General features: G+C 41.1%; 1 protein-coding gene across 1 annotated transcript in view; it reads right to left on the bottom strand.

Annotated features, from left to right (window-relative positions):
* Positions 1–8,506: 8,506 nt before the first annotated feature.
* Positions 8,507–27,735, bottom strand: part of LOC111950940 (RNA-binding protein Musashi homolog 2-like) — a 110,952-nt gene continuing 91,723 nt past the window's right edge. Inside the window, exons 5-7 of the mRNA XM_070434525.1 lie at positions 25,550–25,729; positions 18,997–19,151; positions 8,507–13,851 (exon numbers count right to left, since the gene is read on the bottom strand). Coding sequence (XP_070290626.1) covers positions 13,807–13,851; positions 18,997–19,151; positions 25,550–25,729 — 380 coding nt within the window. The 3' untranslated portion in view covers positions 8,507–13,806. The remainder of the gene's footprint in view (positions 13,852–18,996; positions 19,152–25,549; positions 25,730–27,735) is intronic.

Below are 27,735 nucleotides of genomic sequence, written 5' to 3' on the forward strand. Positions count from 1 at the left end.
GCTAACTGTTGCTATGGTTGTGTCTTTTGTGCATGGCGTGCTGTTTTTTTCCAGGTTGTCTCTGGTTATCTCTGGGGCGTGGAGTGCATGGATGTATTGTTTGGTTAGCGATGATCTAGTGGCTAACTGACTTTTGTCAGGAAATTTATAGGTTCTGTTTGGCATACTAGTTTTGACTATGGGGGTGTTTGAGACATCAGAGTTTTGTGCCAAAGTAGAGGATAGTGGGAGTTTTCTCAAGCTAGCAAAGGGTCAGTTATTTCAGGTGGCAGAAATGCTGGAGGTTAAAATAGCAGAGGAGTCGAACAAGATATATGTTGCAGTGCTGTTATGGGAGAAGTGGAGTGAGTTCTTGCCGCCGGTTCTGGTGGATAGCATTCAGGAGGAAGAAGACTTGTTGGAAATGGCAAGGCTAGAACAGGAGATAGCACTCTTGAAACAGCAGCTGAGTGAAGGGCTGAGGGGAGAAAGTTTGTTTCCAGTCAGTCAGACAGTCTTGTCACTACAGCAGTTCCCAACAATGATCAAGTGATGAGTTGTTTCCCCAGGTGATCAGGTTTGTGTAACCCTAGTGAAATGGCAGGTGTGTCCAAAAATGCACTAAATCACTGATTTCATTGAGCACATGTTTGGGTACATATCGTGTTTTGAAGTTATTGGCAGTCACAGAGAAACGGATAAACCACGTGATTCTACAGTCGTGCCCAAAGGTTTTTAGAAAGACACAAATATTAATTTCCACAAAGTTTGCTGCTTCAGTGTCTTTAGATATTTTTGTCAGATGTTACTATGGAATACTGAAGTATAATTACAAGCATTTCATAGGTGTCAAATGCTTTTATTGACAATTAGATGAAGTTGATGCAAAGAGTCAATATTTGCAGTGTTGACCCTTCTTTTTCAAGACCTCTGCAATCCGCCCTGGCCTGCTGTCAATTAACTTCTGGGTCACATCCTGACTGATGGCAGCCCATTCTTGCATAATCAATGCTTGGAGTTTGTCAGAATTTGTGGGTTTTTGTTTGTCCACACGCCTCTTGAGGATTGACCACAAGTTCTCAATGGGATTAAGGTCTGGGGAGTTTCCTGCCCATGGACCCAAAATATCGATGTTTTGTTGCCCGAGCCACTTAGTTATCACTTTTGCCTTATGGCAAGGTGCTCCATCATGTTGGAAAAGGCATTGTTCGTCACCAAACTGTTCCTGGATGGTTGGGAGAAGTTGCTCTCGGAGGATGTGTTGGTACCATTCTTTATTCATGGATGTGTTCTTAGGCAAAATTGTGAGTGAGCCCACTCCCTTGGCTGAGAAGCAACCACACACATGAATGGTCTCAGGATGCTTTACTGTTGGCATGACACAGGACTGATGGTAGCGCTCTCCTAGTCTTCTCCGGACAAGCTTTTTTTCCCGGATGCACCAAACAATCGGAAAGGGGATTCATCAGAGAAAATGACTTTACCCCAGTCCTCAGCAGTCCAATCCCTGTACCTTTTGCAGAATATCAGTCTGTCCCTGATGTTTTTCCTGGAGAGAAGTGGCTTCTTTGCTGCCCTTCTTGACACCAGGCCATCCTCCAAAAGTCTTCGCCTCACTGTGCGTGCAGATGCACTCACACCTGCCTGCTGCCATTCCTTATCAAGCTCTGTACTGGTGGTGCCCCGATTCCGAAGCTGAATCAACTTTAGGAGACGTCCTGGTGCTTGCTAGACTTTCTTGGGCGCCCTGAAGCCTTCTTCACAACAACTGAACCGCTCTCCTTGAAGTTCTTGATGATCCGATAAATGGTTGATTTTAGGTGCAATCTTACTGGCAGCAATATCCTTGCCTGTGAAGCCCTTTTTGTGCAAAGCAATGATGACGGCACGTGTTTCCTTGCAGTTAACCATGGTTGACAGAGGAAGAACAATGATTCCAAGCACCACCCTCCTTTTGAAGCTTCCAGACTGTTATTAAAACTCAATCAGCATGACAGAGTGATCTCCAGCCTTGTCCTTGTCAACACTCACACCTGTGTTAACGAGAGAATAACTGACATGATGTCAGCTGGTCCTTTTGTGGCAGGGCTGAAATGCAGTGGAAATGTTTTTTGGGGATTCACTAAATTTGCATGGCAGAGAGGGACTTTGCAATTAATTGCAGTTCATCTGATCCCTCTTCATAACATTCTGGAGTATATGCAAATTGACATCATACAAACTGAGGCAACAGACTTTGTGAAAATTAATATTTGTGTCATTCTCAAAACTTTTGGCCACGACTGTATATTTAGCGGTGACCTTCTGTGTATAAAGTCATGCGGGAGATCACAAGCGTTTTTAAGTGTAACGTTAATAATGATGGTTTTGGGAAACAGTTCAGAGATTTAACAATGCTCCTACGAAGGTTCAAACGATGAACTTAGCCTTAAGATGCTTTTGGAAAACCTGGCCCTGGTAGCAAACCAGATAGGGAGGAGGATGATTTGTGTGGGGACTTGGAGGAAACATTCATGCCAGACTAGATAGTGGTTCCCAGGAAATGGTTCTCCCTAATGATGAAGGTGATTCTTGTGTGTCTATTGCTGAAAACTTCTGGGCAAAGATACACAAAATATACAAAAGTATGCGGACACCCCTTCAAATGAGTGGATTTGGCTATTTCAGCCACACCCGTCGCTGGTGTATGAAATCGAGCACACAGCCATGCAGTCTCCATAGACAAACATTGGCAGTAAAATGGCCCGTACTGAAGAGCTCAGTGACTTTCCAACAAGTCTGTAAGTGCTGTTATTGTGAAATAGAAACGTCTAGGAGCAGCTCAGCCGCGAAGTGGTAGGCCACACAAGCTCACAGAACGGGACCGCTGAGTGCTGAAGTGTTAAAAGTTGCAACCCTCACTACTGAGTTCCAAACAAGAACTGTTCATCGGGAGTTTCKTGAAATGGGTTTCTATGGCCGAGCAGCCGCACACAAGCCTAAGATTACCAATGCGCAATGCCAAGCATCGGCTGGAGTGGTGTAAAGCTTGCCGCCATTGGACTATGGAGCAGTGGAAACGTGTTCTCTGGAGTGATGAATCACGCTTCGCCATCTGGCAGTCCGACGGATTAATCTTATTTTGGCGGATGCCAGGCGAACGCTACCTGCCCCAATGCATTTTGCCCTCTGTAAAGTTTGGTGAAGGAGGAATAATGGTCTGGGGCTGTTTTTCATGGTCCGGGCTAGGCCCCTTAACTCCAGTGAAGGGTAATCTTAACACTACAGCATACAATGACATTCTAGACGATTCTGTACTTCCAACTTTGTGGCAACAGTTTGGGGAAGACCCTTTCCTGTTTCAGCATGACAATGCACCCGTGCACAAAGCGAGGTCCATACAGAAATGGTTTGTCAAAATCGGTGTAGAAGAACTTGACTGACCTGCACAGAGCCCTGACCTCAACCCCATCAAACACCTTTGGGATTAATTGGAACGCCGACTGCGAGCCAGGCCTAATCGCCCAACATCAGTACCCAACCTCACAAATGCTCTTGTAGCTGAATGGACGCAAGTCCCTGCAGCAATGTTCCAACATTTAGTCGAAAGCCTTCCCAGAAGAGTGGAGGCTGTTATAGCAGTAAAGGGGGGACCAACTCCATATTAATGCCCATGACTTTGGAATGAGGTGTTCGACGGGTAGGTGTCCACAAACTTTTGTTCATGTAGAGTATGTGAAGTGTATGCCTACCCTCTGCAGATTAAGGATGAGGTCAATTTAGGTGACACATTATTTTCCAAAGGAGGAGTGGTTGTGGTTCCTCCGCAGGCTGACCAAGAGGATGTTTGTCTGTCAGGTGTTGATTTAACTGAGCAATGGGAGGGAGTAAATTCTTCCCAGTCATGTTGTGAGGTTAGTGAGGATTCGCTGGGAGCTCCGATCTGGCATTTGCGGGGTGACACGGCTGTGTTTTGTGATGAGAATCAGGAGCCTGAAGAAGTGAGTTTGGTGGAAAAGACAGATCCACCGGTTTTGTCACTTCCTGTTGTTGGGGAGCGGACGACAGTTAAGGTGGAGGAAAATGAGGAGTATATGGCTAGCGGTTCCCTTCCAGTGGGTGCTCAGGGCTGGAGAAAAGAGGCGTTTGGGAACAGGGATCGTGTTCCTAGTGAGTTGGCTGAAGTTGTGGTCGATGTTCACTTGTCCCTGGTGGTGGTTGCTCCAAGTCTCTCATCATTGCCTTCATACCAGATGGAGTTTGGTGCTTGTAACCATGGGCCGAGTGAATGGAGTTGGGCTCCCAGTTTAGAAGCAGAGGGGTCAAAGGTTGCTCCTGGGTTCAATCTTTTCAGAGACTTTTGGTAGGAGCAAATTGTCTGAGTGCCTAGTAATGAATTTGATGGATTTGTTTTGTCTGGCTTCTGGTTTTCTAGAATGGCTTTATCTCAGAGTTTAGGGTATTGGTAGGCAGGTTTCATAGCTGCAGCTCTGGTGTTTATACTGTAGATATGGGTCTCTTCACTTACGGGAGTTTTATGGAAAATGTAAAAGTATGAAATGTTAGATATTTCTGGAAAATAGATATTGGCGACTGTGAGGTTTCTTGTTGGGGGAGGTGTTATGATATGGGGGTAGTTTAGTGTTAGCAGTAGCACACAGTTAGGCAACACAGTACCAGGATACAGTTCCACACTCCATCCCCAGGTGGCAGCACCAACCGGGTCAAGGGCTGTGCTATGCATGGAAGCATGGATAAGTCAACTGGTGTGAACAATCAGGATGATTGTCATTCTGTGACCAGAGGCATTGTGGCCTGCCAGTGTTGTTTTGTGTTAGTTTAGTTTAGCCATTTACTTATTTTGGGTCACCACTTTGAACGAATACTAATCTGCTTGGACTGGCTGACCATGTGAGATATGACTGAGCTAGCCCTGGACCTAAGGTAAGGTTGCTGTCTCTCGGGTGCATGCATTCAACGCCTGGTCGCATACTCTTACTTCTCACATTTATGCACACATCAAATCAGGTTACACATCATGTAGCTAGGCCTAAGACCCCTAAACATAACGAGTGCAGTTAAATCAGTAGGCTAGTTATTGGTTTTGTAACAGGAACTACAACGACTGGTTTCACAAGACTACTAAATGACAAACACAGCAAATTGATTCTGGTATTTCATATCAAGCAGAATTATTCTCTCTTGATCAAGATGTATTTAACTTGAAATAGACAGAAATTGCTTTTCTCAATACAAACCCCTTTCCATAATGGGCTACCTGACAAAACAATTTTTAAGAATCAAACCAAATCATATTTTATTTGTAACAAGTGTAGACCTTACAATGAAATGCTTACTTACAAGCCCTTAACCAACAATGTAGAGATAAGAATAACAAATTATTAAAGAGCAGCAGTAAATAACAATAGCGAGGCTATTTACAGGGGGTACCGGTACAGAGTCAATGTGCAGGGGCACCGGCATTGAGGTAATATGTACATGTCAGTAGAGTTATTAAAGTGACTATGCATAGATAATAACAGAGTAGCAGCAGTGTTCCGGGGGGGGGGGGCAATGCAAATAGTCTGGATAGCCTTTTGATTAGCTGTTCAGGAGTCTTATGGCTTGGGGGTAGAAGATATTTAGGAGCCTCTTGGACCTAGACTTGGCGCTCCGGTACTGCTTGCCGTGCAGTGCAGTTTTCCTGCAGTGATTAGCTTGTTCTTCACTTCCCTGTTCCAAAATGTCTTTCCTTCACAGTCAAATTAATTGTCAGACTAATAGCAACAGAGTACCTGTGTGTAGGTGAACTATAGCAGGTCATTATATAAATATAAACTGTTGAGATAAGGCTGGTCAGTGTTATGGACATTTCTCTATGGACTGGCTAGTGGAGTCTTACCATTGTCCAGCGAGGGCAATGTCCTTTCCATAGTAGTTATGCAATGTAGGACCACTAAAAAGAGTCTGCATCAGTAAGGGAATGAGGAGGGAGGGAAAGAGGCAGTACTGACTTCATCACATTCATAATAACCCTGATTTCTCTAATCCTCTGGAGCAATTTGAAACATTAAGATGAGACACAGTTTCAAATGGAAGGAGAACAAAAGGAAGCAGTTCTGCTGATGGCACACGTTTGCAATTCTCCATCTCAGGTAAAACAAAACTGATTACGTTTTGACAATCGTATTAAAAAGTTTACCTTCATTACAGTGTGTGTGTGGGATGGCTACTGAGTGACTCGTCTCCCCTGCGAGGCTACAAAATAACTGTCAGTCTCTTTAAGCATCCGGGAATGTACTGAATCTATTTTCTTTACTCATCATTTTATTGTACTGTAGTCAAAGAAACATGCTTTCCATTTCACTGCATCTCTGGCTGAACTCCAAGTTGAACATGGTTCATAAACATATTGAGAGTCATAGTGAGACAAATAGAAGTGATTTTGCATTGCACAAAATTAACTAAGCACCAAACTATCCAACCTCATGAGCGAGGTGCCTTTGAAAACAATAAAGCTGCAATATGCAAGATATGAAATATACGCTGAATAAGCTCCACAGCACACTATCCATCATCGTTGCGCTTTCACCAAATGGGCTGTTTTCACCTCACCTCGAGTAAAGCTTCTATTAAGAGCCATGGCTTGATCTTCAGGAGAGATCTCTGTGTTAGGTGTGGTGGGGTGATATAATTACTGGCTAAGACAAATGTTTTCCCCTTGGCCTGTGCAAAAAATGAAATTAAACACCTTTGAATATTTTAATAAGCAGACAGTGAACCTGGGGGCACCTGTAATAAAATGTGGTTAGTATGATTAATACAACTAAACACCATCACAGAGAGAGAAGCTACCATGCCTGCAGAATTAGGTACATGGGTTAAGTGTCCAGTCCAGTCCGTCTTACCTGGAGATCGCAACTAGAGGGACTTGATACTGTGAGTTTAAGGGAATCAGAGTTCAAGAGACCACAGGTCAGCTTTAATAACGTGGGAGAAAGAAGTTGATATCCATTGATTGATATCCATGGACATAAGTATTGTATTGTTTTTTTGGGGGTTCTTTTTTGTTTGTTTCTAAAATAGTAGCAAAATAGTGTGGATAAAATAGTTTTGTCTGATTTTGTACAAAGCTAGGCAAAATGTATATACAGTGCCTTCAGAAGTATTCATACCCATTGACATATTCCACATGTTGTTGTGTTACTGCCTCAATTCAAAAGGGATAATGACAAAGTGAAAACATGCTTTTAGAAATTTTTGCAAATGTATGAAAAATGAAATACAGAAATATCTAATTTACATAAGTATTCACACCCTTGAGTCAATACTTTGTAGAAGCACCTTTGGCAGCGATTACAGCTGTGAGATTTTCTGGGTAAGTCTCTAAGAGCTTTCTGAACCTGGATTGTGCAACATTTACCCGTTATTCTTTTCAAAATTTCTTAAGCTCTGTCAAATTTCTTGTTGGTCATTGCGAGACAACCATTTTCAGGTCTTGATATAGATTTTCAAGTAGATTGAAGAAGGTCCTCTTGGATTTTGCCGGTGCATTCAGTTTTCTTTTTATCCTGAAAACTCCCCAGTCCTTAACGATTACAAGCATACACATAACATGATGTAGCCACCACTATGCTTGAAAATATGGAGAGTGGTACTCAGTAATGTGTTGTATTGGATTCACCCCCAAAATAACACTTAGTATTCAGGACAAAAGTGAATTGCTTTGCCACATTTTTTGCAGTATTACTTTATCTACCGAAATCCCTTATTAAAAAGTTTACCTTCATTACAGTGTGTGTGTGTGGGATGGCTATTGAGTGACTCGTCTCCACTTCCTTTCCGGAAACTGATTTAGGAAGGACGCCTGCATCTTTGTAGTGACTGGGTGTATTGATATACCATCCAAGTAATTAATGACTTCACCATGATCAAAGGGATGTTTAATGTCTGCTTTTTTATTTTTATTATCTACCAATAGGTGCCCTTCTTTGCAGGGTATTGGAAAACCTCCCTGGTCTTTGTGGTTGAATCTGTTTGAAATTCACTGCTCGACTGAGGGACCTTACAGATAATTGTATGAGTGGGGTAGAGGGATGAGATAGTGTTTAACATGATTTTTGAAAGACTATTATTGCACACAGAGTGCAACTTATTATGTGACTTGTTAAGCAAAATATTTTTAGGTTTGTCATAAGAAAGGGGTTGAATACTTATTGACTGAAGACATTTCAGCTTTTCATTTTTAATACATTTGTAAAATTATATATATAAAAAAACATAATTCCACTTTGACATTATGTGGTATTGTGTGTAGGCCCGTGTAAACAAATCTAAATTGAATCCATTTTAAATTCTGTCTGTAACACAACAATATGTGGAAAAAGTCAAGGGGTCTGAATACTTTCTGAAGGTGTTGTATATGATTGTACCATTTGGTGCTCATAATACCTTAAATGTTGCATTTACTGACAATATTGAGACCATCAACATTTTATAGGATGAATAATACAATCTTATTACAACAGTTAAGCAAAGAAACAAGGAATAAAACAGTTCATTTTATTTAATTTTATTTTCCAGACAGACACATCGATTTCTGGACCACAGTAGAGGATGGAAACCTTTCACAAATTTTTTTTCATCATTATTATTATTTGAAAATACAAATATAAAATTATACTTTCCACATCTGAGATGTGAGAGACCCCCATCCATTTGAGTTTATTTTACAACAGGGCTTGAGCAAGCCATACAAGAAGACCTGAAAGATGCTTTCAGACGTCAGTCAGTTCTGTCAGTCTCTCGCCGTAAAAAGTCTGTTAACGTTAAAAAATGGGCAAGTGTTAGGAAAGGCAAATCAGGAGCAGACAGCAAATCAGTGAGGAGAGCTCAGTGGAAGGCCGCTCCTCCACTCTGGAAAACAGTGGATATTAAGTGGAAGGACAATAGCCTCATTATGCTGTGCAGTCATAGACTGCCCACTTTTCCTCATACGTTACTACAGATTGGAGTAGCAGCCGTGCACTCTGATCCACACACGTTAAGACTATCCAAAAGAAACTAGAGGATGGCTCACTCGTTGCTACAGTCATCCTTAATGTATTACCTATGCCAGACCACTGAACAAGGTCCAGTTAAAATTTTGAAGACAATGCAATGCCAAAAGAGCACACTAGCTTACCATAACGTTGACTGTTTTGACAGCGAGTGATGAAAACAGTGTTGGCTACTATGTTATACAGACCCATGTGAGACAGGGTTTTGCTGTGTCTAGAATACAGAAGGCTCACTATTCTCATCTAGTCACACATGTTCACATGAAGGATATACAGGTCAGACACGTGTACACATAACAGAACATGTACGTACTGTATGTACACAGACTAATGAACACGGGTGATTCATGGATGATGGGATGAAATGATTGGCCATTGCCTAGCACTTGCCTCAAAATTCAAGTTTAAATGGATACGGTAGTACTCCAATTATCAACACCTTCCAGGTCATTTTTGTCCTTTCCGATTTTTTTTCCTTAAACCAACATGTTTTTTTTTCTTCAATGGAATTTCTATTCAACTAAGATGTGTAACATTCATCAGCTGTAAACTGCTGTCAAAGAAAAATAAAATGACAGCAACAGAGCCATGCTACCTTAAAGTCCAAGCTACGGGATCAAATCAAAATAATATTTGAACACAGATCAAAAGGGAATGAGCTTTTTAATGGGATAACCAGCCTTTACTTTAATCAGAGGAGATAACTATAGAATAAGTACCTCAAGGCATTGCAATGTTATCATGAGTACTGTATAGAATATCTATTAAATAAACCTGCTCCCGAGTGGCGCAGCAGTCTAAGGCACTGTATCTCAGTGCTTGAGGTGTCACAGACACCCTGGTTCAATTCCAGGCTGTATCACAACCAGCTGTGATTTGGAGTCCCATAGGGCGGCGCATAATTGGCCCAGCGTTGTCTGGGTTTGGCCGGTGTAGGCTGTCATTGTGAATAAGAATTTGTTCTTAACTGACTTGCCTAGTTAAATATAAAAATATATATTTAAAAAACTGCTACAGATCTGTATGTAGGACCTGGACTGTTGATTTTCATCCTGCCACACACATTACATTTCTTTGTGAACATGTTATGGACAGTGAATCTATGAATTAATCCAACATTTACTTTATTATCAACTCCTATAATAGTCTTATTGAATTCACCTACAATATTTGACTTTCTCTGTCCTCCAATAAACTAAATCCTTGACAAAAGGCTCCAAGGCCAAAATATATATCTGGAAGTGCTGCTTATTATTATAAGTGAGAAAATACATGAATATCTAAGCTTAGATGCACTTCCCACCTGTAAATGATCATCATTAAACTTGACATTGTCCTCCCCCTTGCTATACACATTACAGTTTTACTAACCACCTGACCTACTGTATGAAGACATTCAACAACAGGTGAACTAAATGAAGATCATCTGCAGGGGTAACTTCAGTTTATGCCGTGTTGCCCACCTCCACTAGTTAAGAAACAATCATTAGGACGATTCATTCTGTGTAATCTTTGCTCCAAGTATGTAATGGCATCAAATGACCCCTCTAGAAGGTAGATTACCTCAAATTCTTTGCAACCGTTGTGAAGTAGTAAGCATAGCTGTCTAGATCTGTGAGAGCAACATTAACAGACAACATATACAAGCCTGACTTTGATTAGAATAAAGCGCTGATTTCCAGGGACTAAAAAAAGTAATCACAAAATTTATGTTTTTGGAGTGAAAGAAAAGGCAGAGACATTTAAAAAACAGAGTGGTATCTAAAAATAGCAGAGCCTTATAGGCATCTGGGATATTTTCAAAGTGTACAAAGATTAAAAGATATTACAGTTTAGTAGTGGTATTATTATTGTTATCATCATCATCATTAATATGTTAACTTTCAAAAAAATATATGATTTTTTTCCGCACATAAAATATTTTTCATAATTATAGCTTGTGTCCCTTAGAAAGTAATATAAAAAAATGTTTTGCATATCTAGCGTTAGTATTTAAGGTAGTATGGCACACCCCTTTTAAAACATTCAAGGGTGGAGAATATCCAAATAATGCCTTGTTTAAAATTTCAGCTTACAGCAATTTGTTTCTCTATAGTTCTTCTGTGAGAGCTTTGGTTAGTTGAAACCATGTGAGATCGGTAAAACACAACAGAAAAGGAAAAAGACATGAAACAAATGGCATGGAACTGCTATTAAAATAACTGTCTGCAAATGTATGTCAAACCTTTGATAATAAGAGCAAGTTCTATCCTTACTGGTCCTAAATCCACTAATAACTATAAGTATTATCACATTACATCTACAACTAATTACAAGGAGATAGAGGAGAGTAAGAGAGAGGCGGGTGGTGGGTGGGGTATAATGTGACAGAGAAAGGAGGCAGAGGAAAAAGCCAGAGAAAGGGAGAACAACAAAGAAGCGCATAGACCACTACACTGGTATCAAAGACAGCACTCTGTTACAAGTTAATTGTGATTTTTTTTGTACACACTTGATATGCATGGATGATCAACAAAATATTGTATGTGGTGACAGGGAATGGAAAGAGAGAAATCGATGGATGCACAGTACATTTTAATATAATATTACAATTATTAATAGTAACCACAATATCAATAAAACCCCCTGACTCAAAATTGAAATCAGTGAAGAAGCATCTTTTTTTTCTTTTTTTCTGTATTTCTTTTTTTCTTTTACATTTGAACATTACACCGGTTCTCTTCTGTTTTCTCATTTAAATTATTACTTGTTTATCTCCACATCATTCAAAAGCATCCAGTATTTTCCTTCACCTGGTTGTTCTGAACAAAAGAGCTAATGAAATGAAACATCAGGTGAAATGAAATATCAAATACATTTGCAGCAGGAAAAGTACATCATCAGAATATACACCACTCATTCCATCATCATGTTTACAACTCTTACTGCACTTTAAAGCATGTCATTAAATGTCTCTCTATATTCGAGCAAAACCTGTCCCTACACATACTGCATAAGAAATCTGCGCACCAAGCTATGATTAACAGGATGAATCATTTATTCAGTGTCTTCTGGCTGGATCTCAATATTTTAGATTAGAAGTTGACTTACACCATACAATGAAATCCTAAGACATGACCACAAAACATTGGTAGTAATTAATCAGTTAATTGCGATCTGTCAATCTGTTTATTCACCCCTGTGTGTGCCTATTCTAGAGAGGAGCAACGTCCAATAATCCTTCATACTTCACCCCAGAGACACAACCATTTTAAATAGCCAACATATACATGTGCAAATAGGAAATGGCCTGTTCTTTCTTTACTGCTCACAGTGCAATGATTTATTATTTTTTCCATTCAATGTTTTAATCTATTTGCCACTAAAATAAATTAAACCTGTCAACAATTCCAAGGTATAACTCACAGGACTGAGGTATGGTATCAAAATATTTGCCTTCCTAATTCATTTGAAAAGAGAACTGATGGAGAGAACAAGCGTTATACACTGACTCTACCACAGAGTCCAGATACTGCGTCCCAAACTTAACAGGAACAAGCAGGAGGAAACAAACAACAACAAACTACAAACAAGTTGAGTTTTTCTCTCCGGAGTATAAAAGTGTCAGAATGCGCAGAGCACTGTAAAATGCTTAGGCTCGAGTTCTATTCTTCAACACTAAATACAGTGTGCTTTGGATGAAATGATCACTCTTTTTGAAATAATATTGATTTCTAAATAACAGTTGGTTAGACAAAAGATACCAATGATCTTTTTGTTCCTTTAAAACTGAACTGAACTGTGCACTGAACTCACCTTTTGTAAATATGCTGGTATGACACTTGTAAAGTTATTCAGCTTGAGTATTTACAGAGCAAGCCATCAGTGTTCTGTCCGACACTGGGGTAGTCACTGTCTCCGAGCAGTAAAGGATAATAGTATTTGTTTAGAACTTTTTTTCTATTCACACGCTAGACATTTCTTTGACACACCATCACAAAAATATGCTATCCTCTCATCAAGTTGGTTATGCATGATTGGAATAATATTTACAGTTACATTTCTTTTTCTTAAATCTTGAATTCACAATGTATTTATATGAAATTGTTTATAGTATACATATTTTTTTTCTAAACAACAAAAACAACACTTATAAAAAAGGACCATGAAAATATTGGAGTCCTCTTTGTATTGCCCAAAAAATAGGTAATTATGGTTAACAATGAGACATCACAAAAATAAAAAACAGCTACTAAAATGCATTAGTTAGTTACACTCTCGAATATGTAATTTGAAATTAAATGGATGTTTTTTTCCCAAACCTTTCCACTTTGGATTTATTTTTTGTGCAAAAAGACACCTGAAGCTCTGATCTGTTTTGTTTAAATGATTGGTACCAAAGGTGTAGGCATGACTTGGGAACATTCAACTATGACCCCCAAAGAGAGAAGCAAAACCATTTACATGAGTACACTAGAAGACAAAACCATTTACATGAGTACACTAGAAGACAAAACCATTTACATGAGTACACTAGAAGACAAAATCCCAAATAAGGTGAAACTAAAATGCCTCTCTCTGAAGCTAATCAAAGAACTAATAAAAGAAAGGAAAAAAGTGAATGAAATCAACATGAAACATACCAAACCAGGTTGTCAGGTTACGGGTTTGGATTATGATACAGCAGTTAATTTTTTTCTGAGATGATTTTAACATTTTTTTTTTTTTTTGTGGTTCCACCTCCTCTTATTTCTCCTGGGTGATGCTGTAGTGCTTGAAGTTGGATGACATCACCTATACTCAGAGCTAATTAGAAGCTTCGGCCTGTCTTCCCTGGACCACCAGATAGACTCTGCTGAGGAACACAGATACAGTGAAACAATTAGGAACATGTACATTTTAAATAGCACAAAACATGACCACAAGCTTCACCATAACCTAGCATACTAACAAAACAATACGAGAATCTTACAACATAACATTGTTTGCTACTATACAATGTGTGTAAGACAATGAGGAACATCATCATAGGTATAATAGCAATGAAAAACAGATTTACACACAACCACAGGAGACTACAAATGCATTCTACTATAGTGGAGTGATCACAAGCACAGCTATGAGGAGGAACTCATTCTCCCAGAATTCCAGTTTACATAAACTGCATCTAATACGGTTGCTTTCTCTTGCCTCATACACTTTGAACACCATCAGAGTTAACAAAGGTTAATTTTGTGTGTTTACATTCTTGTCGTCATTTAGCAGATGCTCTTATCCAGAGCAACTTGAGTTAAGTGCATTGCTCAAGGGCAAATCAACAGATTTTTCACCTAGTTGGCTCAGGGATTCGAACCAGCATCCTTTCAGTTACTGACCCAACGCTCTTAACTGCTAGGCTATCTGCCACCCTGCTGTGTTCAATGATATTAATAACTGGAACATTGGCTATTATCTTCAGATGAGTCCCTGACCAACAACGTCAACCAGAGACAATAGGCATTACACAGACGTTGACATGTCATGGGCACGCTTTACTTGACACATTGACTTGACTTTAAACAACAGGAGAATAAAACCAATCTTTTGCCATGAATGCAAACCAGAGAAAGCAACAGTACACAGTCAATTTAACCAAGAATATCATTATTGTTATTCTATTGATGTAGGCCTATAGGATTAGTGAAAGATATACAGTAAATCAGGGAGGACAAGTTCCACAACAAAAGCTTCATTATGTATTGTAAAAGCATGCAATATTATTAATTTGCCATTTGCGCACACATTTAGCATTTTAGACTTAATTAAAAAAGCTTGTTTCTGTATCTGTACAAGTTTGTAGGATGGTGATGTGAAATATAGGTTTCCTGTATGCATTTTTACAGAAGAAAGGAAAGGTGAAATTGCAGTTGATGTAACAAAGTAATGAGGTAAATCTAAAGAAACAGATGGGTAAAGACTGCTGAACAATATAAATGGAATATAATACCTCCAATGAGATGGCAACCAACCACCTGTTCAATGGTATCCATTTGTAAAAGCTGTCGCAATCAACGGGCCCTAAAAGTGTACAGTCAGTACCTTTGTCAGTATGCATTTCAGGGGAAAAAAGAGTGAGTACATTGTATCCATTTTGTTCTGCTAGCATGAATGGGTATTTTCTGTTCCTGTTCATCATTTTGATCACTAGAGCAATAGATAATCATCATAAATCTCATCGGTTTTTAATTCTCTTAGGGGGAAGAACCTGTCCCTTGTAGCATTTTACAGATTTCAGTGTGCTCTTTCTTACTCAGTGAGGGTGTTTACACTGTTATTCATTGATCTTCAAAACCCCACAACTACTGGAGGTCAATTATACATGGTGATGGAATGTTCACATCTTCTAAATGATTCAGTTGATTCTAATGATCAGATGGAAGAGAGCTAGAATTGAGTAAAACGCTACAGGGATGATTGAATGATGACATATTGAATTAATCATTAGCACAATAGAGACAAAACAGAAGGAAAGTTTGAGAAGAGTGCGAATAGAGGCAAATTGAAGCACAATGTGTTTTGAAGAGAAGATTTAAACAACAATCCCTGAACACATAGTTGCCAGCCTAGTCAACTACTGCACAAGGGCCTAAGGACCTGTGAGGGACATAAGATTTCACTTTTTACATACATATATATACTCATTCATGCCAACATGAACAATATTCATTAATTCATGCAAAAGCTACTTAGCATTGTCACACAAAATCTCTTATGATGATCAGCCTGTTCTGCACGCTCTCTCCATCGTGATCTACTGTATGTTATTGTGCATAATGCCAATCACCTGGCATTACATCATCTGTAACCTATAAGTGAACTGGGACACTGACACAGCATTCTTAGAGGGCAGAAAGAACAAAACGCCAATTTGTATTTTATTTTAAACTGAGCCGGTTATCTAGCTTCTCATCTGTCTATTGTGTCTAACAAACCAAGGACGCATCGATTTATAGAAACGCTTCAATGAAACATGCTAAAAAGATCTAAAATGTTTAATAGCCATTCGTTTTCTTTGTCATCTTGTTCAATTCAAATCCAAGGGACAAAGGGGGCTTGAGCCCAGTCCATTATTGTTTATGTAAGGGATAATCAAATCTATCGAAAATAATGAACGACGTGGAACTGACCAACGCGTAGAGCCCCGAGTTGGTTATCCATTTTATACCATGGCTATAGTTTAACACATCTGTCGATAGAAATGTGTTCAACATCCACTGAAGTAGCTAGCAATTTTACTAGATAGCTAAAGTAGTTGCTGTGGTAACCAAACAGACTTGCTAACCAAACCATCAGTCCTAGCTTGCCATTATGAAAATCGAATTCAACAATACCAATAATGTTTTCAATTCGACTCTTGCTTTAAAAAGCAGCTCAAACATAACATGTAAGAATGAACGATAGCCATTCGATTCCACCGTGCAAATATACTGTGCGTTATAGGGAAATAATGCACGCTCTAGAATGCCATTCAAGCCAATAATAAATGAGTATTCGACAATGCCATGGTATAAGACAGTAACTGTTCTGGCATTGACATCATCGTCTGACGTCTCTTAAGTCAGTGCTATGACACCAAACTGGGAGATCTTGTGGCAAGTCAAAGTGACTGAAGTCATCCGTTAGGTTGTAACATGTCAAGTTCCACCATGTGATTACTTTGGCTGCATGTAACACAGAAAATAATTAAAAGGTGCATTTTAGTTCTGAGTCATTTCCCTTCTTAATGTTGTGGATAGAGACACAATCTGCATGTGCACTGGAGGTGAGAAGGCTACCGCGGCGATTCACTGGTTCATTGGACTCTGTTCGATTCATTGAGTCATTTTAAAGTGGATTAGTTTGAATGGAATTTAGTACAACTGAAGTAGAAATTAAAAATACATTTTGACAGCCCTTGTGGGAAACCTACAACCAAACCTGGATTTTATTTTGTAAAGAAGTATAGCTGCATCAAAAATATCATATCTCTCTTCACATAATATTGTTATTGAGAAATGTACAAATGGGTGCCTTATTCTGACTAGCGTTCAGACAGGGAAAATATTTAAATCTCCCGAACAACAGCTTGATCCCATGTGAAATAAGGATCCAAATGAATTCAGAAGCCTGTCCATCTGTATCTGGGTCAGCTAGACTATGGATGCAAACTGCAAAGGTTAAAACAAAAGAACAGAAAACAATGGGCACAAGCATGCTATTTTAAAAGACAAGGAGATAACATGGTCTCCTGCCCATTTCTACCGCTGTAATCCAATCTAAATCTTATAGAATTTTCTGCAATTACTCTTGTTCAATGGGCCTATGCTCCTTACTGTATGCTTTCATGATTACTGGTTTCCTCTGTCCTCAGAGTCCTGACGTTTTCTGAGAGGCAGCTCATTTCCAGAGAATTCATCTGATTCTAAAACCCCCAAAACAACACTGAACAAAAATATAAACGCATCATGTCAAGTATTGGTCTCATGTTTCATGAGCTGAAATAAAAGATCCCAGAAATGTTCCATATGCACAAAAAGTTAATTTAGCTAAAATAAATCCACAAATGTTTACATTTCTGTTAGTGAGCATTTCTCCTTTGCCAAGATAATCCATCCACCTGACAGGTGTGGCATTTCAAGAAGCTGATTAAACAGCATGATCATTACACAGGTGCACCTTGTGCTGGGGACAATAAAAGGCCACTCTAAAATGTGCAGTTCTGTCACACAACACAATGCCACAGATGTCTCGAGTTTTGCGGGAGCGTGCAATTGGCATGCTGACTGCAGGAATGTACAACAGAGCTGTTGCCAGAGAATTGAATGTTAATTTCTCTACCATAAAGTAATTTTAGAGAATTTAGCAGTACGTCCAACCGTCCTCACAACCGCAGACCACGTATAACCATGCCAGCCCAGGACCTCCACATGGTGCTGAGGAGTATTTCTGTCTGTAAAGCCCATTTGTGGGGAAAATCTAATCCTGATTGGCTGGGCCTGGCTCCCCAGTGGGTGGGCCTATGCCCTCCCAGGCCTACCCATGGTTGTGCCCCTGCCCAGTCATGTGAAATCCCTCAATTAGGGCCTAATGAATTCATTTAAATTGACTGATTTCCTTCTATGAAATGTAACTCAGTAAAATCTTAGAAATTGTTGCATGTTGCGTTTATATTTTTGTTCAGTATACTTCTGACATTTCCACTCTCTGTCTGACACGTGTAAACTAGGAGACGCTAACAAGCTGGTGACAGTTTGAACAAGTTCACAGTGTTTAAAGAGGCAGGTGACTGGCAGAGAGGGATATGAACATGAAATAATTCAGAAACTTTGGCGGCGCAAAGAGACAGGTCAGTAATAAGATTTAACGTTGAGCAAATTAAATGGTTTGATAGCGTGTGTGTGTAAGTGAACTTCAGTCCTATAGCAAATTCTATAACAAACATGTTCTTTCTTCCTAAATTGAGACCAACAAATATTCAACCAATCAGACATGGCACCCCTGACAACCAATAAGGCAAGTTGCAAAAAGCCAATTAAATATTTTTTTTCTGCAATGTGGTGCTTTTGTTGGGATATCATGTGAGTTTTACTTGCCTGATAAAATTACATTAAACTTATGCAATTTGGTCACTCCCTCTCATAACATTCTCTTCCTCAATTGTTTTATGCATTGTTTTATTTACATAAGTCTATTGTTGACAGGATAACACACCAGCCCTGTGATCCTCCCCATCTGATTGGTTCAGTCAAATCTCATTAGATCTTTTTAAAAGTTTGATTTGGCACAAGTGATTCACCTGGAGTGTAGTTAGTGGTGAAAACAGTCACAGGTAGAGAGGGAGTTGAGCAGTGATGGGCGGTGTGCATTGCCTACTGCTCTGCTTTCTTGTAACACTAACACATCTATGTATAAGGACAGCAGTCTAATGGGCTAGCTAGACAAACAGGACGGTCAGTGAACAGAGAAGGTGTACTGTACTCACTGCCATGCTGTGGCCGAAGCCGGAGCCAGGCTGGGGGCTAGCAGCACTGATGTAGTTGCCCACATTGGAGTCCTGGCCTCCAGGGCCGTACAGTTCGGCTACAGGCCCAGGGCTGTTGGCACCAGGGAAACCTCCAGGCCGAGGTGGGTTTCCCCCTGCACAGAGAGCACAGCAGGGGCGCAAAAGTTCAGTTACACCATGGTGCACCATAGAGCACAGATGAGAACTTACATGCAGCTAGTTCATTCTAATTAATTCTAGTTCATTCTTCCACAATATATACATTCACATCTAAGAATACATTACTGGATTCATATGTTTGGCAAGAGGTATATTAAGCAATACTATAATTAAACAGAGCACACACATTAGTGAGAGATTGGAAATGCCATTTCAGGCCTGTTTGCATGTTAATCGCATACATTTTGTTGGGGATTGACAAAAGATATGTTGCAGGCTTCAGGAGGCAAGAGCAATGTAATAGATGAATCCAGTGTGATATTCTTGAGATTTCTACATGCTAGGTATACTATACAGTGATAACACTCAACCATGCACAATAGAAACCATAAGCAGACCACCAGAGATACTTGGACCATGCTAGTAAGGTTGCAGCTTAAAAGGTTAAGTTATGTATGTTGTGGAAAAGTGTTCATTTTAATGAAGTTATTTTGAATATAATTGTCAAGAGGTACCCTATAGTTAAGGGGGCAGCTCAGTTGCTTTGGATTCAATACTCATGCAGGTATGAAACCAGTTTTTTTTTTTGATTTGCCTATACATCTAACCTGATTGGACAAAACATTCCAATGTAAACTCAGCAAAAAAAGAAACGTCCCCTTTTCAGGACCCTGTTTTTCAAAGATAATTCGTAAAAATCCAAATAACTTCACAGATCTTCATTGTAAAGGGTTCAAACACTGTTTCCCATGCTTGTTGTTTAAACACCGTTTCCCATGCTTGTTCAATGAACCATAAACAATTAATGAACATGCACTTGTGGAACAGTCGTTAAGACACTAACAGCTTACAGACAGGAGGCAATTAAGGTCACAGTTATGAAAACTTAGGACACTAAAGAGGCCTTTCTACTGACTCTGAAAAACATAAAAAGAAAGATTCCCAGGGTCCCTGCTCATCTGCGTGAACGTGCCTTAGGTATGCTGCAAGGAGGCATGAGGACTGCAGATGTGGCCAGGGCAATAAATTACAATGTCTGTACTGTGAGACGCCTAAGACAGCGCTACAGGGAGACAGGACGGACAGCTGATCGTCCTCGCAGTAGCAGACCATGTGTAACAACACCTGCACAGGATCGGTACATTCGAACATCACACCTGCGGGACAGGTACAGGATGGCAACAACAACTGCCTGAGTTACACCAGGAACGCACAATCCCTCCATCAGTGCTCAGACTGTCCGCAATATGCTGAGAGAGGCTGGACTGAGGGCTTGTAGGCCTATTGTAAGGCAGGTCCTCACCAGACATCACCGGCAACAACGTCGCCTATGGGCACAAACCCACTATTGTTGGACCAGACAGGACTGGCAAAAAGTGCTCTTCACTGATGAGTCGCGGTTTTGTCTCACCAGGGGTGATGGTCGGATTCCCATTTATCGTTGAAGGAATGAGCGTTACACCGAGGCCTGTACTCTGGAGCGGGATCGATTTGGATGTGGATGGTCCGTCATGGTCTGGGGCGGTGTGTCACAGCATCATCGGACTGTGCTTGTCATTGCAGGCAATCTCAACGCTGTGCGTTACAGGGAAGACATCCTCCTCCCTTATGTGGTACCCTTCCTGCAGGCTCATCCTGACATGACCCTCCAGCATGACAATGCCACCCGCCATACTGCTCGTTCTGTGCATGATTTCCTGCAAGACAGGAATGTCAGTGTTCTGCCATGGCCAGCGAAGAGCCCAGATCTCAATCCCATTGAGCACGTCTGGGACCTGTTGGATCGGAGGGTGAGGGCTAGGGCCATTCCTCCCAGAAATGTCCAGGAACTTGGAGGTGCCTTGGTGGAAGAGTGGGGTAACATTTCACAGCAAGAACTGGCAAATCTGGTGCAGTCAATGAGGATGCACAGCAGTACTTAATGCAGCTGGTGGCCACACCAGATACTGACTGTTACTGTTACGTTTGATTTTGACCCCCCATTTGTTTAGGGACACATTATTACATTTCTGTTAGTCACATGTCTGTGGAACTTGTTCAGTTTATGTCTCAGTTGTTGAATCTTGTTATGTTCATACAAATATTTACACATGTTAAGTTTGAAAATAAACGCAGTTGAGAGTGAGAGGACGTTTCTTTTTTTGCTGAGTTTATATATAGACACTTTTTATTGAATTGAATATTGACTATCTACAGTATACATCTATTTCATCGTCATTTGGCCATTTTCTGATTTCAGTAAACTGCAGAAAGAGTTCTGATTACGTTTGTTAAAAATCTTACTCCAGCAAGAAAGCAATGGACAAGTGTTCTACAGACAGAGGAGGCAAAAACCTTGGGAAATATAAAAACATAAAAGCTTTCCCTGAGTTCATCCACAGGTACACAATGTGGAGATGTAAAAGAATCGCTCTGTGTAACCTCCGACCTATGCCCTGTGGCTAGGAGCGAGTCAGACTAATAAAAAGGCCTTTTGAAACCCAGACACCCAGTGATGGCCAATAACACTGGCGATATAAAACTAAGCCAGAGGGGGAGAGAAGGCACAGATGTCTTAAAACCCTATAACAGCTACACCACTTCAATATCCTCTGCTGTCAGATTCACATAACCCTCCATCTCACCCCTATTGAGAAACAAACCATGAAAATAAATGCACAAATTCAATTAGGAATGGAGGGAAAAACCTCTACAGAGCTCTGAGGCTCTGGACTGTGGCATATCTCCTTCACGAGGAGCTGTGGTGCGTGTATACAAATGGACAGTTGCTCTTTTACGGTAGCTATGTGCTTGAAGTTTCTATTATAAATATATACACAAAGCTAAATTTGAGCTCACGAGGCTAATGGAATCTGTACTGTACAGTGATTCCTTGCAAAACACTTCAAAAACAAGCTTAAGATGCCATTGAACATGCAAAACACACACACACTCTTATCAGATGCTATAGTCCTTCAGAAGTTGTGACACATCACTTACAAAACTTTGTTGTGTTAATTCATCTATACTAAATTTGAGCAGCACAAAACCCCTCCTACAGTGGGTTTCTTCCTAAATGTAAAATGAGAACCTGTCCCAGAGCATAGGGATCTAATGAGGGTGACACTGCTGCTTAACTGCAGGCCCTTTCCCATGGCTTGCCTCACTACTCTTATCTGTACAGAACAGCCCCTAATAGGCTTGCTTATTAAGCAATTACTGCTATTTTCAGTTTAAACGGTAATCCTAATTTCTTATAATTGGTGGATTCTATTGAACTGCGCACAGCATCCCCTCTTCATATGAAACAGGATTCATGCTTTTCCTTAAACCCTGGGGCTACACAGGCTCAGCCATTAAGTTTAACAGCAAAACATGAGTTACACTTATTGGGGCTGACTGGGGGCTTAGAGGTGCCCATGCTAATTTAATGAGCTAGCCTTTGATTACACAGCATCTTTTAAGACACAGGTGACTCATCTAACACGCACCAACTCCACTCGCTGGGTTATTATTCATGTCACTTTGTACCTCGCTGCTGCTGTGACAAGATGTTTGTTTGGAGGGGAGCAAGGTGCTGACGCTAATGGAGTTCTATTCCTTCCCCGTTTCCTTGTTTTCAGAAACAATAGCATTAACTCTGAAAAGGAAGGTTCAACAAAAAGGCAAACCAGGTGATTGAAGATGTGCCTCTGTGTCTGTGGGAGACTGGGGTGAGTAGATATGAAGAAACATGCTCAAGTATCTGAGAGAACACAAAACTGTTTTTTGCTGTAATCGGGTCTTAATAACTGAAGCAGTTTGTATACCGTATCTTACTAATGCACACAAGGTCCAACCGAAATTTGAATCCGCTTTTAACCCAACCCCTCCGAAAGACACATACTGTACATTCACATACAGGTTTTGGAGAGGTACAGGGGGCCGCCACACTGAACACCTAGGGCACCACGACAGGCAATGACATCTACCATTTGATACCAGCAACCCTCCAGTTGCCAGCTCACTTCCCGACAGATTTTTCCCGTCGGACCCGAACTGGCAACCCTTCAGTTACTGGCTCGCCTCTCTAACCGTTAGGCTACCTGCCACCCTGTAGAGGCAATTTAGGTAGTTCAGAATTAACATTTGGAGGAGGTTTACAATTAACATTTGGAGGAGATTTACAATTAACATTTGGAGGAGGTTTACAATTAACATTTGGAGGAGGTTTACAATTAACATTTGGAGGAGGTTTACAATTAACATTTGGAGGAGGTTTACAATTAACATTTGCCATGAAAGCGTTTCTATTCAAACTGGCGGTGGCAATTTCCTCGTGGCTGTGAATCTCTCAGTGGAGAACCAGAGCTCAGCTTCCCCACCTGTACCCATTGGGCATAATTAGAAACCAGAAGGAGCCTTTACTACCTGAGGAGGGCCACAAAACACTTCCTCCTCTACAGCCAAGCGCAGACAAAATAAAATAATCGACACACTATACAATCCCCACATCAAAAGCTGTGCTTTTCAGCACTTTGACTTTGGATGTTGACCTATATGCACAATGCTGTAGGTGTCTTAGCAAAGCTGTTTGTTCTCCCCCTCTTCTTTACAGCTGTGTGTAATCAGAGCCCACTCATCACCACTCTGTGGATAAATGCAGGAAGTGGTTGCGGGCCTGCAGTCCTGCCATCCCCTGTGAAGCCCTAGGACAGACATCCATCCCAATGAGTCAGGCAGGCAAATCTCCACCCAGACTGGGCTGGCCTCCAAACCAGGAGATCTGTGTAATCTTCGCTGTTAAGCATGAGGCCTAAAGATGTCCTTTCCTGTCCACTGCCAAAGCCAATGAGGCAGGACTAGTGAGGAGTACAGGGACGGACTGCAGGGGGCCTCAACACCTGCCGCTGCCTGCTGGTCACCACTCCTCCACTGGTACAATGGAGTAGGACTCTACAGAGCAGTGACAGCACCATCATTCTGTCTGGATGGGTCGTCATCATCATCAGACATCATTACTGTCTCTATTCTACATGGCCACTTCATCTGAACACAAGGATAGGACCTGGTCGGGAAGAGCAACACACCAGTAACCAAATTCACTTTATGCAGTCTAGCATACTTTCAGGAATATCATGTATTTCATTGTGAATAACATTGTTTGAGGATTTCAGCTGTGCACATACTGTATATGGAGGATGACTGGTAAACGGAGTGATACAACAAGAACCCTGACAAAGAGGGGCTCCAGCACTATCTACTGTGGAGCAGATCAACACCACCAAATCACATCTACAGCTCTCTGCCTGACATCCCCTGAGCTGGGGTCAGAAACAAAAGAAACAAACACTTCTCACAACCTTTTCCTCTCAACATTGTTTTTCTCAACACTTACTGCTCAAAATATGAGATGAAATTTACTGAAATGACATCTCTTGTTAGTTTTATCAGGAACAAACAAATAGCTGACCCTGCAAGTTTAGAATGAGGGTAATCAATTTAAATGAAATTGTCATAGCTACGCATTATCTGTAGAGGAAATTGCATAGAAACACAATTGCTTTCCATTGAGTTATAAGATGTAAAACATACAGTTTTCACTATGTTTAGAATACAACCTTGGGAAAGACTAACCAAATTATAAACGCTTCTGCCAAAAACCAAACACTATCATAACTGAAACATACCACTGTTTTAGTGTAATGGTTAAATGATGCATATGACTGTACTAGGATGTAATGTTACTATAATGTATACACAAATCATGCCTACTGATTGATTGCCTAGTTGTTCACAGAACGATAATGGAGGTGATCATGCTTTCACCACAGGTCCTTTCATTTTCCTTCACTCAATCATTCACAATATACTCTAACTGAATAACTCTTTCAGTCAGTCAGTCAGTCAGCTAGTCAGTCAGTCATTCATCCAGTCAGTCAGTCATTCATCCAGTCAGTCAGTCAGTCAGTCAGTCAGTCAGTCATTCATCCAGTCAGTCAGTCAGTCTCTCTCATTCAAACGTAGAGATCCAAAAGGTGCAAATGTCCATGTGGATCGAGACATGACAAGTAAATGTGAGCTTTCTCACAGAGGACATTGTAGTCCAGTCCTTTGCCTCCCATGCTCTGTTACATGCATATGGAGGAAAACATACATGTCCTCCCCTAGGTGCAAGCAGGGGCATGGAATAAACCTCACAAATAAACATAAAACGGTACATTGAAAATCAAAAAGGAGGATAAAACATGCAATGCATTGCTGGCAAAACGTTCATCCTTTTCACGTTTCTTTTCCCCTTATAGACAAACAAAACGTAGACCAAAAAAAAGCATAGATCATCTGTATGGAGGAAACATCATGAATCAAACTGAACAGTCCAGAAGGTGAATGGGAGAGATGCGCACATACAAACCTGGGCTCTTAAACTGATCCGGGCTGTGCAGGTGCTGGAGGGGGGAGTTGCAGGCGGAGGTGGCATGCTCACTGTGCAGCATCTGAGCCGCCTGGGGCCCCAGGGAGCCATAGTCCGCAAAGGAGCAGGGTGCCCCCCTCTGGTCACTGGGCGCAGAGTAAAACCCGTAATCGGGAAAGCCTGAGAGGTACAGTATAGGGTGGGGAAGGGGAGGGGAAGGGACTCCATCATTGTGGAAAACGTTTGGTTTCATTGTTTCACAGTAGTCAATGTTGTCCAGACTCTTTAGCATGACATGGTTGGTGTGTGACATTATGACGGGTTCATTTAGCTGAGATACATGGCGTCCTCTCCCTGCTCTCTCTCCCCAGCAGAACCTGCTGCCAGTCTGTGTCTGAGGTGTAGGAGTCTGTCAGCACCAGACTAGTGCATCATCCCTCTAGGGAACCCAACACATTTCAATGGTTGACTGTCTAAGATAACAGGATGCTTGACTGGCTATCAACAATCATAAGACAAACAGTGAAGTGGCAGGACTGGCTGTCTCTGAAGCCTAGACACGAATTAGTCTAACCTGATTCCCTCACATTGTCCTGCAATTGACAGAGAGGGATGATATTGGAGAATTATTAAAAATGCAGGTCAATAGAGATTTATTTGAAGACTACAATGCTTACTGGATATACCTGAAGGAAACGCTCATCATTGAACGGGAGGAAAATGTAGAATGCTCACAAATCAATAATTAATTTCAAGCCTCTGGTTCTGAACCACTACAACTACAGATTGAGGTCTATGCATGTGACATTTTCTCCTGGTTTGATAACAAAGAGACACATTCATGTGTATTGACCATAAATAGTAGGAAAGACTCCAAAACCCTCCACAATTAAGCTTGGGCTATTCCAACATACCCTTCTTTCAACACAGATAGAGGATTATCAAGGCTTCAGAAATCGTCATTCAGCAATACGACATGCTGACGTTTATTGCTTGTCCTCTTAATCTGAGACAAACTGCTCATATAAAGAGAGCCATTAAAGGCACATGTTGCATCGTGCACCTCTTCAATATGGGGAGTTAATCCACTCAAGGAAAAACTGAGATTGGCGTCAGCGGCTCTTTTCCCGGCGGGTCTCCCCGCTGTGTGTTTGTTTATTTGGGTCTCCAGCTGAAGAGGCGATCAAAGCCGTGTCACACCTAGACCTCCATTATGAGCTTGTTAGCAGCTGCCAAATGAAATCCAAACACAGGCGTGCTCCTCAACCGGCGCTTTAGGGCCCCCCGGTTTCATCGAGCGCTACGTGGGCTCCATGCCCACTCCTCAAATTATGGGCCCCTAAAATGGCAGGCTTCCCACATTGCTTCCCACTTCCAGTCATGTAAACGGTGACACATGGAAGACAGCTCCATAAGACAATAATCCCCTTTACATCTCTCTTAAGCAGCTGCCATGGAAAATTGATCGGTCTTTATCAATGAGGAAAACTCCGATTTAGGGCGACATTAATGGGACAATGAAGGAAATTATGTGTAAACGGGTCGATGCAGCAACGCAAGAAGAATGTCTGAATGAATGATAAAAACCTACTTTCACCTAAATCTTTCTAGCCTGAGACAAGTCTTCCCAAACAAGTCTAGAAATGAGAGAATGTTAAGTACCTGCTGACTCCAGTGGTCTGACAGAGCTGTCTCCTCTCAGTGTGATACAGACAGGATATGAAAGGACATGAGACCAAGAGACAGGTGCTGAGTCACCAGTGATCTGCCCTCAACCCACAGTCCTCAGTCTGTCTCTGTATCTCAGTCCTGGAGGCTGTCTGTCTGTCTGTCTGTCTGTCTGTCTGTCTGTCTGTCTGTCTGTCTGTCTGTCTGTCTGTCTGCTGTCCTGTCCTTGTCTGCTGTTCCTGTCTGTCTGTCTGTCTGTCTGTCTGTCTGTCTGTCTGTCTGTCTGTCTGTCTGTCTGTCTGCCTGCCTGCCTGCCTGCCTGCCTGTCTGTGCCTTTATCTTACACATGGTCATTCAGCATTCTGCACGTGTACCACCGTCATTAAACCCAGCTGCATCTTCTCTGTACCCTACGCCGTCAACATGCCACTAACCACAGAGCCTGTCCTCCCAGGCAGGGGCGGTCACTCACACACAGCAAAGACCTGGATGACACTCCCCCTGCAGTACGAAGATGA

The sequence above is a fragment of the Salvelinus sp. IW2-2015 genome, linkage group LG23 (assembly GCF_002910315.2).
Source record: "Salvelinus sp. IW2-2015 linkage group LG23, ASM291031v2, whole genome shotgun sequence".
NCBI classification, from domain to species: Eukaryota; Metazoa; Chordata; class Actinopteri; order Salmoniformes; family Salmonidae; genus Salvelinus; species Salvelinus sp. IW2-2015.